This window comes from Lactuca saligna, chromosome 3 (genome assembly GCF_052625555.1).
Source record: "Lactuca saligna cultivar CGN05327 chromosome 3, ASM5262555v1, whole genome shotgun sequence".
Lineage (NCBI taxonomy): Eukaryota > Viridiplantae > Streptophyta > Magnoliopsida > Asterales > Asteraceae > Lactuca > Lactuca saligna.
The window spans coordinates 22026199-22041125 of NC_136419.1; the positions used below are offsets into that span (position 1 = coordinate 22026199).

A 14927-nucleotide genomic window follows, 5' to 3' on the forward strand; every position below is an offset into this window, starting at 1 on the left:
ATAAAGGTCAAATGAGAAATTGAATATAAAGAAATAATAGAAAAGCTTCATTTGTTTTGGTTGAAAGAAAAAAATCATATTACAATTACCATCGATGCGACATAACCCATTACTTCAAATTATCATATTTGGACCATGAATGTTTCAACTATATGAAAACTTTTGAATCATAATATCTTCAACCAAATGACGACTTTTTGTAAGAAAAATGTACAAATATAACTACATATATAATGAAGGTAAAAGGGTGTAGGGGTTTGAAATGCATGAGGTGTTGAACTTATAGAGTGTGTGATTTTCTTGGAATGAGACTATATGTGATTAATTAGTTTGAAGGTGAAAGGGTGTGGGGGTTTCAAATGCATGTGGTGTTGGCAAGTTTTTATGGGGGTTTCAAATGCATGAGATTCAAGAAAAAATGCTAGCTTTATAAGTATGTATGATTTTAATATATACTAGGTATGAAATAGTAATCAAAATCCATGAATCAATAGTAAAAAATACCAAATAGTAGTAATAGTAATATATATATATATATATATATATATATATATATATATATATATATATATATATATATATATATATAGGGTTAGGTTATTTTGTTTCTAGTAACTATTGTGTGCCAGAATGCACAGATCTGGACCATCGGATAGAATATAATCAAAGGTGATGATCTGGGGGTCTATGATAGTAGAATAAGATAACATATACCATATAATCACACAAATTTCAGCATAAGGACATTTTAGTCAATTAACCTATATTAAAAAAAGGAAATTTTTGGATTTTTAAGGATAATTAATTCCTTTATTTTTAAAAATCTGAATATTTTAAATTAATTCAAAATTAGAAATTCTATTTTATTCTATCAGAATGGTAGAATGTTAACCACAAAATAGTAAATATATTTGTCGATTATATTCTGTCAGAATGACAGAATGCCAACCATAAACTAGTAAATACATTCTAAAAAGAATACACAAAATCGATTCTTGAACTAATAATATCCAAATAATTACATTGTATGATTATGATTCATTGAATAATAACAACATTCTGAAAGAAAAAAAAAACATCACAATCTAACAATAACACTAATCTATTCTAATAGAATCTTATTTTTTGGCAACACTTTATACATTGTAGCATAACACATTCTGGTATAATACACTCTCGTTCTCTATGTTTTCTTCCTTCTCCACATTAATGTTAGCCTCTTCAAAACCTAAATCCACAAAGAAAACATAATCAAGGTTAAAAAATTAAAAAATTCAATGCATTCTAAGAGAATAAAAACTATAAATTCTGACAAAATGTACTTGTTGTTGACAATTATTCTCAAACATTCTAACAGAATACATCTATATAAAATAAATTCTAATAGAATACATTACATAATTCAAGAGCTGTAATTGAATACAGAATTCAATAGTTGCGATTGAATCATCAACACGCATATGCATTCATTCCCAGTAAACACTAGAGTATGTATTCATAATTTACAACAAGATAAAGAAGAGGATGAAAATGAACAGTAAAGAAACGAATTTGGAATACCTGGATAGAAGAAGGCTTGCGTTCACCATGTAAGACAACCACCTGTAAATGCTCAGTAAACCCAAGATCATACACCCTCACCATTGAATCAAAAATAATCAGCCCCACCATGGAGAATCAAGAGACTGAAGCAATTGATAAGAGGATAAAAAAGGAAATAAAATCAATAAGAATCAAGAGACTGAAGCATGTATATGTATATGTGTATGTGGAATATGAAGGACCTGTAACCTTCCAAATCTAATAAAAAAGTATATATAAAAAATTCACTTTTTCTTTTGACAGCGTTTAAGTAGCTTGTATGTCTTCAACAAAAGTCACCCGTTCTTACCTCGAATCTGTACTGAGGGCTTATGTAAAACAAGGAGAGAACGCATACCTTAGGAGGAGGCTTGAACGACGGAGTAATGAGAGCAGAGGGACGACTGCTTACACAACCATAAGCGAGGAGAAGGTAACTCGGGGAATAAATTGGATTGCGGATTTGATGTGCGTTGATCGTTGAAGCTTCTCCAGGTTCTCACTTTTTCCTTTCGAAACAACTGAGAGATGAGAAGGGTGTGCGATGTTTTGTCGATCTATTGCAAGGAGAGAGAAAGCATCTCCGATTCTCGTCTTCATTTGATCGGGGACGAAAGGAACTCGATCGAAGCAGGGGAAGAACGAACGGAAGGTAGCAACAACATAACTAGGTTGATGGTGATGGTGTTGATGCCGATGATGAAGTGTTCAGCCACAAACATAACTAGGTCAAATATATTTAGTTTAATTCCTTAATTGAATGATTAGTTTATTTCCTTAATTGAATGATTTCAATTAAATAATTTCCTTAAATAAAAGTACAAAAGGTCCAATACCCTTTAATGATTTAGTTAATTATTTATTGTTTCTTGAATTCTTATTGGTGTATTTAGGCACACAATAGTTGCTAAAAACATTTGAACCTAACTCTCTCTCTCTCTCTCTCTCTCTCTCTTTATATATATATATATATATATATATATATATATATATATATATATATCCGTAGGTTTGGGTCGAAACCGTAGACTATAGTTTCGGAAACCATAGGATATAGAAAGGATATCGTAGATCATTTTATGGTCTACGGTTTTGTTTTCATATATATATATATATATATATATATATATATATATATATATATATATATATATATATATATATATATATCCAAGATAACCATACGTGAAAATAGTGAAATAGTAGCCGATTTGACCGACTTATGTTTTATGGGTTGTTTTGGGATAATTGTTAATTTTGAAAAGTAATTAGGAGATTAGACTAGTTTTGTAATTATTTATTTACTTTTTTAAGGGTAAATTACACCAATCGTCCCTCGTTTGCTTAAAACTTGCTAACTTCGTCCCTCATATGTGTTTTTGTTTCAAATTTAGTCCGCTCCACATTTGAAATGATCATTATATCCTTTGATATTTAGTTTAATTACTCTAATATTATTTATTATTATTTATAACTTAAAAAAAACAACTCTCTAATATAAATCTCTCTCATACGAATGAAAATACCACCACAACCTCCGATGCCTCTCCCTCCTCATCTCTCACTCTCCCCCCCTCTCTCTCTCTATTTTTCTTCAATACAAAACACACACACACACACAAACATGTGTTCTGATCGAGATAACAAGAAACACAAAGCACACATACATCGGAAAAGAAAGCAGGTTTTCTTGGAGTAGTCCGCGTCGACTTACACCATCTATGAGGAATATGAAATGTTGGTGGACAAAATCCTCCTCGATCATGTGGCGGTGGACATCACGTTCCTCGATCTGATTACGTTGATCGTAATCCTTTTACTTCTCCTGCGACTCGTTCGTTCCAATTTGCAGGTTTAGGGTTTAGTTAGGTTTGATTTGCAGGTTTATGGTTTTTTACGATTTGTAGGTTTGGGGTCTCGCTGGATCTGTATGGAGGAAAAGGGTGGGATGGTTCCAGAAATTGAAGTCGAAATCTAAATCATACATTGGTGGTGGTCGTCGTTCTTGAGCAATCGACGAGTCCAGACCACGGATGGCGACTGGAGAGTCCAGGTCGGACAATTTATGTGATATTTATAAAATCACAAATTTGCAGGGGTGGAAACGGGCTCCTGGGATTCACCGACGGAATTTTTTTTGTTGGTTTCAGACAGGAATGATCGCTGATGATGTATCAAATTTTTGAGAGATTATTTTGGTTGTGGATGTATCGATTTCTTGGTTTAAGGTCTTGAAGAGGGTTTGGAGTCGTGGAGTAATGGATTTGATTTCTTGAGATATATATATATATATATATATATATATATATATATATATATATATATATATATTTAAAACTGATGAATAAATAAAAGAAATGAAAAAAGAAATTATTAAGGGTAAAATGGTCATTTCATGTTAATACGGATTAAGCATGCAAGAAAAAAACAAATCAGAGACGGTATGAGTTAATTTTTGAAAATAGAGGCTAAACATGCTTTTTGGCATGTGTACGATAGACGATTGGTATAATTACCCATTTTTTAAATTGTGCATGTCTGCACATTTGAATGTTTATATAATATGCATGCGTGGATGCATATTCATGTTTTTTTTTTTTCCCCAAAATCAACATAACAATGAAACTCTAATATCAACGTTTAAGAGAATCGCAAATTTAAAACGTCAAAGTTACACAAAAAAACATAAATAAGTACGTATACATATTTAGAAAAAAAAGTTGTCAATTTTTGTAAGGTTAGATATTGTTTAGACGTCTGAAAAGTAATAGTGGTTTTGATTTTGAAAAATAATAAGCGGATTGTGAGTTTTTTAAATTCTTACCAATTTTCTAAAATCTTAATTCTTTTACAAAGGAAATATTTTTTTTTGAAAGAATAAAACTAAATGAGAAATAAAGTTTTCCTAAAAATAATTTTTATGAAGTATAAAATTATAATTACTTTATTTATTAACATTGCAAATTCATATTGATACATAATTGAAGTTCATGAAAGAGTGGTTCGTTTATGAAATAAACAGTCCAAAAGAAATTGATGACCAAAATAGACAAATCATGTAGACATATAGTTGGTTACACTAAATGCAAAGTAAAATAAATTGCCTATACCTATTTAAAATAAAATCTTAAATCTTAAATAATTAAATTCACAGAGGAAGCATAAAAGTGAGTAATTAAGAAATATTTTAAAGAAAGGGGAATTGGGCAATAAAGAAATATCCGGTGATGCAAGGCGAACACGTCTTAATGCACGTGTAGCAAATCGAAAGGGTATTTTTGTCATATGCTCTATCGTTTCATAAAATCATAACCCTTCCCAAACAACTCTTCCAACCCCCGTTTCACAAACAACATCTTTTTCAACAATTCTAGAGAGAGAAACAGACAGTGTGTGTATGTGTGTGAGAGAGAGAGAGAGAGAGAGAGAGAGAGAGAGAAGGCGCAACAACTCTCTTGTATTTGTATCTGGCGCGTTGGTAAACTAACAGTCATTAAAGAGAAGTTCCAAGCCCATAAAGATCAAGAAAGAGCCAAGAAGAGAGAGAGAGAAAAAGTAACCTAAAAACACACTGAGCGTGTCTTTTTTTCAAGAAAGATACATACGGAGTTCTATATATATAGAGAGAGAAAGAGATAGAGAAAGAAAGAGAGAAGGAGAGAGTGTGAGAGGGGGGATGCCCTCAAAAAACCTCTTCTTTCTCTCACTAAAAAAGGCGATCGGAAAACCCAATAGCATTTGTTCATACGATTTGGCCTTTTGGGGTTTCAGTATATAGTGTTGATAGAGTATATATATTTATTTACACACACACACAAGACACAACCGTATAATTGTATAGTGATTATTTATATATACATCTTTATAATCGTATAATGGAGATGTCACAGTCCGATCCGGTTAGTGAATGGAACACATCAGGAGGCCAAACAGGGCTCGAAGGTAAGAACACTTGCATTATCATCTCTCTATCTCGAATTTTATTGATTCAAATGCCAATTTGGGTGTTTTGATGGTGAATGCAGAGCCTATGTGGCAATTAGGGTTGGAATCATACCCTGAACGGCCGGATGAGGCCGATTGTATCTATTATTTGCGGACAGGGTTTTGTGGGTACGGTTCTCGCTGTCGGTTCAACCATCCTCGTGATCGTAGTTCGGTAATTATCTTCAAAACTTTCCATCGTATTCATAATGTGTTTCTTCATGTGATCATCTCTGTAATCTGTGTCTCATCAAAAAGCGAAATCGTTCTTTGAAATTAATGGATCTGTGTACAAATTGGGTATCCCTTGAGTTTTGTGAGGTTATCGTTCGCTTTTATTTGGAAAAACATCGTCATGCATTGGGTTAAAGATTGGTTTGATGAGTTTTGCCAGGTGGTCGGAGCTATGAGGTCTGCCGGAGGGGAATACCCACAGCGGATTGGGCAACCAGTGTGTCAGGTATTCATTAAAATTCTCACAAATTTCAATCCATCAATGATTCTTGCTGTGTATGATGCATTTAGATACCTTTTAATGTCAAAAAGATCCCAACCCTGTTACTCAACAGTTTACGTCCTAGATTTGAAGTTCTTTGCTCTGTCAAATGCTTGTTCTTACAAACACATGGGTTCTGTTTTTAATGGGATCTTTTACCAAGATACATTTGTCTTTTACATTACTTCCAAAATGGAACTTGAGTTTAGTTATTTGTTTGTTTGTTTCTATACTGGAAACGATTTTAGTTATAAATCGTTGTGAACCATGAAGAATACATATCACATTATGTCATCTTTAATGACATTTTGTAACGTTTGAACATGTATTTGTTGTAGACCAATCATAGCACTAGACAAAATGTTTGTTCATTGTTGGAGTATTTAACATGCACGTCATATTCTTGTTGTATAACATTTAACATGATTGTGTGCTTATTTTGTTTCCAGTACTACATGCGAACAGGAATGTGCAAGTTTGGTGCTTCATGCAAGTATCATCATCCAAGACATGGAATCGGATCATCAACCACAGTGTTACTAAATATATCTGGATACCCTCTTCGTCCTGTAAGTTGTTTCTTCTTTTTTATCTGATCCATTAAATTAAAGTGTTCATATATCTTATTATAACTTATACTCTGTTTTTCACAGGGTGAAAAGGAGTGTTCGTACTATGTGAAAACAGGGCAGTGTAAGTTTGGGGTGACCTGTAAATTTCACCATCCCCAACCAGTCGGTGTTACTCCATCACCACCACCACTACCACCACCCCCACCACCACCTGAATCTTTTTCTCCAATGGCAGCTTCTGTTACATACCAAAGTATGCAATCTCCTGTTGCTTCTTCTCAACAGTATGGAGTGTTTTCCGGCAACTGGCCGGTTTCCAGACCTTCTCTTCTTCCGGGATCATATCTCGCCGGAAGTTATGGTCCTCCGGTGATGCTTCCCCCTGGAATGGTCCCATTTCCAGGTTGGAATCCTTACCAGGTATCTATCTATATAAAACCTTGTTCTCATTTTGTAAAAAAGAAAGAAAGATGAAGTACTAAAAATGAGAGATTACACAGGCACCTGTAAATCCGAATAGTAATGTTGGAGGAGGGTCGATGTATGCCATAAGTCCTTCTCATTTATCTCCAGCAGTTCCTTCATATGTTTCAATGGCGGAATCTGCGTTTCCAGAGAGACCTGGTGAAGCGGAATGTCAGTATTATTTAAAGACAGGGGACTGTAAATTTGGTTCATCATGTCGATACCATCATCCACGGGAATGGAATCAGCCAAAGACAAACTTCATGCTTAGTCCCATGGGTCTTCCCCTTCGTCCAGTAAGTATCTTTACACTTCCATGTTTTTTGATTATAATATACATTTAAAATATATATATATATATATATTTTTTTTCAGGGTGCAGCGGTGTGTACACACTATGCCCAAAAGGGTGTGTGTAAGTTTGGGCCATCTTGCAAATTTGATCACCCAATGGGTGGAGGTGGGACGTTGAGTTACAGTTCATCTGCATCTTCGCTAGCTGACATGTCAGTTGCACCATATCCTGTTGGAACTTCCGTTGGAACTTTAGCACCTTCATCTTCTTCATCGGACATTGTTTCTGCAACCAACAAAAACAAAGATGGTGTTTCTACCAGTACCAGTATAAGTATCGCTAGTGGTTCAGTGGGGTCCAGTTTGTCACAGAGCATGCCACTTTCACTTTCTAAATCCTCCACTGCTGCTGATTGATGCCAATTCCACATACATTCCCAAAAATCACATTTCATCAACGGATCCTAACAAACATGCCATCCATCTTTTTTTTTTTTTGTTGTTTTGGTTTTTGTGACAAGTTCTTTCATTAGGACTTGGATCTTGTTTTTTAGTGGTTTACATATTTACATGGCCTCTCCCTCTCCGTTTTCACTTTCACTTTCACGTTACAAATAATAAGCCAAAACCAAACGCCCTCCACATAAATATATAGCTAGCTAGCTAAACTTTTGAATAACCAACGAAAACAAAAAAGAGCATTATCTATTGGAAAGGTGGTGTCTATTTATGTTGTGTATAGGAAACAAAAACGATGAAGGCCTGTTTCCTTCTTGATCTTCTGTTGTGCTTCCCTCCCCTCTGGTTATTTAATCTGAAAAGTGAAAAGTATTCTTCAAATGTGTTTTTCTCTCTCCCCCGCTAATTGTTTTTGTGGGGAAATGGATTTAGTTTAGACAGGTTGCGATAGAGTCTTCTTGATATGATGAGATGTAAGGGGGGATTATTATTTGAATAATTTTATGTTGGACACCAAAACAATGAATGTGAGACGAGAAGCTGGGATTTTGTAATCTCTTGTTATTACTATTTTGTCCGTTACCAGTGTTGATGTTATCTGTGTTCTCTTAATTCCTGCATTCGAAGTTGGTATTTGTTAAAATTTCAATCACCTTTATCTATCTGTAAAGCTGATCAGCATAATATCATGTTTCCAAGTTCAAACTTAACGGGAAAAAGAAGAGAAACTGATGCAATTGAAAAAAAAAAAAAAAGCGTTCATGAGTTTCTTACTTTATTTCTCTCTTTTTTTCTTTGTTGAAACCTAGAAATTTACATTTGAGTTTCGAAACTCACCCTCTTATTTGTCGGTGTAGAATAAAGAGTGACCCACAAAAGATCTCCCATATGTAGTGGGGTTTCTTCTAATCAATCAAACTTGGTCAATGAACAAGACTTTTTATTAAAAATTAATCTCCCAATGACCAAGTCTTTTTTGCGCATTAAGATGGATACAAACTTGAAACTTTTTAATCCAACTTTATTAAGATTGCAACCATTATCTTTCCATCATAGCAAAAACTATTTCAATCAACAGAGCAGAAAGATCAGTCTTGAGGTCAGATCAGTATCCAATCGTTGATAGGATTGTTGGCAAGCTTGCCAATCCGGATCGGGTCCCACCACATTTGTTTTGCTCCAATTCTATTATACTAGAAATATGGTTGACCTCCATCCATTACGTTATTCTTTTATCATAAAATATTCAAAGAATATGTAAAACACTAAAAGATCTTTTTAACATAATTTTATATTGTAAAATTATGTGCTTTATCTAGATATTTTAGTGTTTTAAATTATTAAAAGATACTATATTTTTGAATAAGCTGAAACATAAAAATTAAGTTATATAAAACCTATATAATATCAATTTAATATTTATGTAACCGTTATACTAATTTTGATGTAAAATATTGGATTTGATGTTGGATTGAAGATGTCTTAATATAATAAGACAAGGGAAGAAAAAGTTATCATCTCAATTGTTATTTGGTTTGATAATTCACCAAAAGTTTCAACAAAAATAATATAAATTAATATAATCATAAAAATATTATTTTCACGGATCTATAAGTTGAAAATAAAATATATATGTAGAAATACAAACATTTTATCTTGGTACTAATCACTTTTAGCTTTTACCAAATGGTCAAACACCAACTCCAACAACGATTCAAAGGGTAATCAAGTCATTTTCATAACTCCAGTAATACTCTTATATAATCTTTCGTGCTTCTGCAAGCAATCTGCTGGAGTCCATTTTTGAAAGTCAATTATCATTTTCGGAAAATCAATTTGTAATTTACTTTCCTTAAAATAATGACTTCAAGACTTTCAAGGGGTAATCCCATAATCCATATTAACAAGCCGTGTGGAACTCAAGTACTCAACCGACAAATAAAAGTACACGATCTAGGCGGCTCCACCACAACCACCGACCACCAGCCACCAGACAAACCAAAGCCCATATTACATTATTATTATTATTATTATTTTTTAGCAAAATTACATAAGCAATTGATGATTTCACATGTGGATTATAACATCATACGATTTAATCCAAATATAATCAACTTAATAGTCTACAACATTTAAGCAGATAATCTCAACAATGATTTTGGTATTTTACAGCACCATGGTCAGTTTCAATTACCTTCTGTTCATGTTATACACAAGTTTTGTCTCTCCAAAAAAAACTATCAAAATCTTTTTGTGAAGTAAAAAGATGGAGCTTTTGGTTGTCCAAGAAACAAAATCTTGCGTCTAGTTCACCTGATCAGATTAAGAAGTTTATGTAGGTCATCAAAATCCATAATGATAACAATCACAGGGATGAGAAAGAAAAATGCACCTTCTGTTTTTTATTTTTCTTCTTCTTGTTCTTCTTTTTCTTCAGTTTGATTGGTTTCACTTCCATTTCTTGGTCTTCTTCAATCATATCCTGCCACATTCAGAGTCTCACTTAAACAATGGAAATTTACAGTAAATAATTCAGAAGTGGACGATGAACGCACCTCATAGTCACCAAATGAGTTTACATGCTGTATTCTCCTTTCTGAATTTGAAGCATTGCCTGCATACAGCAGCTTGCATACATAAACCACAACATGATAGATACTATACCAAAATATGTATTTTCAAAATTAGGATGAGGATCATTACTTGCTCTAACAGTCTCTTTGGCATTTTTCACAGCCAATTCCACAAGTTTGGGATTAATAGAAGATAATCCACTAGGTTCCTGTGACTTCCGTTCCAAAAACTTGGCTAACGCAGCAGCTTTATTAGTTTTCATTGGTCCTCCAGGGTGCGCCAATCTGCAAGAATTTGTTTTTCCCAATTGTCAGCATAATAACTCAATCCAAGAATCAAAAGGCAACAAAAAGAGTCCTCCTACTTTGGCTGAATATTCTTATAACTCAAATCCAAACCATAGATACAACTTTTCCTAGTATTTGTATATCGAGTTCAATGGTTTCCCACAAAAAATTCAGCAGATCTACTTAAATCCTTTACAGCCGACGAGAAAATAAGAAGAAAAGGAGTGAGAAACAGAAGGAAAAGCAAAGGTTGACCTAGGTTGAGATCGGGAAACGGTGGGGAGTGGAGATGGAAGAGGTGCAAATTTGCTTCCACGAAGAGCCTTTCGTTCATCCTCTGTCAGTCCCTCCATGTGGATCGGTTGTTGAGGGGATGAAGAGGAGGTAGCCGAGGAGATTGTGTCTGTAATTTATTAAGCGGCGGAGGGGGAAGGTTGAACTTGAAGGTTTTCGATATCATTGTCCCTTCGAAATCAAATTTGGGGAATTTGGAATTGGATTGGATAGCCGATGGGGTTCGTCGTTGCTGGTATTACATTTTTGTAATACCTATTTTGCCCTTCTATGTCATCTTCAAAAAAAAAAAAACTCCTGATTATTAGTGATGTTCATTATTGGGGCTAAATGAAAAGAACAACAGAAATAAAACAACCTCACTGAAATTAATTTTTGATATTTAATAATTTAGGTTGGATATTTGGTTTTCTCATTTTCGGTTCGAGTTAGATTGAAATTTGTTTTTACTTCCCGAGGTTGAAAATCAATATGAGGAACTAATAAAGATTATTCGCACTAATAAAAACGAAAAATACTCCAATTGGGAGTTTCATACGTTTTGCGAAGAGAATGGTATCGTACATGAAACAACTTCACATTTTACTCCCCAACAAAATTGTTTGGTTGAAAGAAAATACGAAACCCTTTTCAAGATGGTTAATTGCATGTTGAACCAATCAAGTTTACCAGACAATCTGCAAGAGAAGCTCTATTGATCACTTTCTTCGTCTCAATATTTTTATCCACAGACAAAAAAGCACATAAATTAAGAAAAACATTAATTATTATTAATTTTATTTAATAAAATGATAGTTTTGTTTTTACTTTCCATTTAATGTTCCATTAAATGCTTAGTTGTTAAGTAATAATGAGGGGATATTTTGGTAAAAATATTATTTATTTTTAAAAATAAACTATTATTTAAAAAAAAAAAAAAGATTGGACTATAATTTTACAGACGGATAGAGCATTTGCTATGTGAAATATGAACAATAGGATCACTAGTACGTGATTCCTACCTAGTCCTTATGAGTTATGGAAGGAAAGACAACTTAACCTACACTGGTTAAAAAAGCCACGTACAAACAAAGGTGGGCCTTGGCCCACCCTACAAAAACTTAATTTTACGTGTGTGTATGTTTCAAATTGGGAGCTTGAGCTATAAAGATTGTATTTATTGGATATCCTTAAAACAACAATGTTTATCGATTATTTGATAACGAATAAGATGTTGTCATAGAATCTAGAGATGCGGAATTATTCGAAGATAAGTTTTTAAGAGATGCTGATGAGATGAAAGTCTCTTAGATTTGGTTGTCATGTATATTTAGTTATTTATAACTATAATTATATCCATTAAAACAATATTTAAATGAAAAATTAAATATAAAGTACATGTTTGAAATTTGGTTGTTTAACATGTAATTTGATTAGGCTAAGATATCATTTGGTATGGAGTAATTGAATATGTAAAGGAGTCGAGCATTATGACGAAATTTAAAAAAAAAAAAAAAAAAAAAAATCTTGTGTGGTTGTCATAAAAAATGGAATGCAGCATTTATCAGATTTTTTTTTTTTTTCTTCTGGAAATGAAAGAATATATACTTACAATTACAAATTAGTTTTATACATATAATTTTCAATCATATTTTTCATTTTAGAACAAAATATATTCTTTTATTTTTTAACATAAAAAGTAATTTTTAATTATAATTATATTTTAAGATTTTATTGGATCTATTTCTTTTATTTTTTTTAGATATTAGATATATTTTTTAAACTATTTGCAAAGCATATAATATGTATTTAAATTTTATATGCAATTTAATGATTTATATAACCACTAGGTTAAAACCCGTAGAATCCACGGGTGTTGATTTTTAATTGAATTTAAAAATTAATTATTTAATAAAATAATATTTAAGTAATTTTTATAACATATGAATTGTAATATTGCATTTTTCAATAATTATTTGATTTGTAAGTATTTAATTACAAACTCAATGGTAAGTATTTAATTAGAAATGGAGATTTTTGAAAACCCTTATTTTTTGTGCATGATTCTTGTTGGACATATGTATATGATGCATTACCAATGTGTGTAATGAAATTAACATAAAAAAAACAATACATAATTATAAATAAATAAAGTCATATGATGGATTAAGTATGATTTGCTAAAAATGAATAAAATATGCTACAAAAAAGTTGGCTACAAATTAGATTAGAAAACTTATGAATTGTGATAATGCATATTTTAATAACTTTGTGATTTGTACGTGTTTAATTAAACAGTAAATGGTAAATATTTAATTACAAGTGGAGATTTTTAACTTGATTTTTATTGTATGATTCTTGTTAAACATATCGAGATGATGCCTTACCTATGTGTGGTAATGAAATTAACATAAAATATACAATATGTAATTATAAATAAATAAAGTAATATGATGGATTAAGTATGTTTTGCTAAAAATGACTAAAAGATGCTACAAAAAAGTTGGTTATAAATTTTGAAAAATTTCCTTATAAAGAACATTGGAAGTTTTATATGTGAGTCTGCCATCTTTATCTAATTAATAATTTTAATCCCTCTGTGCTTTCAACTCAAGATAAGGCAACATACAATTGCCCATGTTAAAAAATTGGATCTTTGAGAAACAAACCAATCTTTAGTACATGTTATTGTTGTTTTCTGCATAAACGATAATAGTATAGGCTATAAAAAGTATAAGGAGGTAAAAAATATGTTTTTTTATAATAAAATTGAAGAAATAAACATACCTTTGTAAGCATCAGGAACCAGTGTCGAGCAATATTTATTTGCAGTAGACGGAAAGTTTGTTGAAGTCTCAACAGTTTTAGTTGTTGCAGATAGACACGTTGATGTAGTATCCAATTTAATATTGTTTGTATTATCTAAGAGGAAACTATTTAATTTTCTAGTTTTTTTAGAAGAAATTGAATAGTTTTTTTAGAAAATTAAATAGTTTCCTCTTAGATAATACAAACAATATTAAATTGGATACTACATTATAACTCGATTTAGTTAATAAAACAACATGCCTAAAATTACAGAATAAGTAATTCATATATAATATTTATATGTTGAACAAAGGGGTATAATATATTTTTTTGACATATTGACAGATTATGATTAAATTACAAAGAAATAACATATAAAACTACAATTTGGTAGTATATAATATATAACTGTAATACTTTTATTAAACTTTATAATATCGCACAATAGTTTCACATATATCCATGTTCTTATTTTTTATACAATAATATAATATTTCAAAAAAAGTATACATATTAAATAATAAAAAATATATTGTTTAGGTATATGTAAGCTACGTTTAAAAGTTTATAATGAAATATGTTGAAAATAGTGATATATAAAAGTAAATATATTATTGAAATATTGTTATTACATCATATAAAGATTGTAATTAACAATTATGTAAGAATCTTATTTATATTCCATTAACTATAATATTAGATTTTAGAAAAGAAATATTATTCTAATAGTAAGCATTTACATGTGAAAGCACATGTAAAACAACATAAAATTAAAGTTGTAAAAATTGATATGTTAGAAAACATATAAAACAAAGTAAAAAATGAATTTGTAATCTAATTTTAAAGGAGGGGCTGAAATGGTTTAAAAGAATCAATGAGATTTGAGGTTAATTTGTCAATAATTTCCATAGGGGACTGTCTTGGTCAAATTCATAAAGTGGAGTGGCTAAATTGGTCGATTAGACCAAAAATTGAAATTAAGGAAAAGGGGTCAGGTCTCCGTTTTCTTCAATTTGAGAAAAAGAAACAACCGATCGAAGAAAGGGATCTAATGGTGTTCGATCGAGAAAAGAAGCAGGGGGAGGATCTCTGGGGTTTCGTTGGACCGAAGGAAAAAGAAGAAAAGAAGCAGGA

General features: G+C 31.6%; 2 protein-coding genes across 2 annotated transcripts; one reads left to right on the forward strand and one right to left on the reverse strand.

Moving 5' to 3' along the window:
• Positions 1 to 4912: 4912 nt before the first annotated feature.
• On the forward strand, positions 4913 to 8405 carry LOC145034730 (zinc finger CCCH domain-containing protein 34-like). Its single transcript, XM_078983232.1, has 7 exons — positions 4913 to 5523; positions 5607 to 5740; positions 5960 to 6025; positions 6511 to 6630; positions 6715 to 7053; positions 7134 to 7394; positions 7474 to 8405. The coding sequence occupies exons 1-7, from the start codon at positions 5457 to 5459 to the stop codon at positions 7807 to 7809; spliced, it is 1323 nt and encodes a 440-aa protein (XP_078839358.1). The 5' UTR covers positions 4913 to 5456; the 3' UTR covers positions 7810 to 8405.
• A 1518-nt stretch (positions 8406 to 9923) lies between these two features.
• Positions 9924 to 11222, reverse strand: LOC145034731 (uncharacterized). The gene is made up of 5 exons (XM_078983233.1): positions 10968 to 11222; positions 10555 to 10709; positions 10407 to 10465; positions 10244 to 10333; positions 9924 to 10164 (listed from the first exon to the last, which is right to left on the reverse strand). The coding sequence occupies exons 1-5, from the start codon at positions 11063 to 11065 to the stop codon at positions 10156 to 10158; spliced, it is 411 nt and encodes a 136-aa protein (XP_078839359.1). The 5' UTR covers positions 11066 to 11222; the 3' UTR covers positions 9924 to 10155.
• Between the last annotated feature and the right edge of the window lie 3705 nt (positions 11223 to 14927).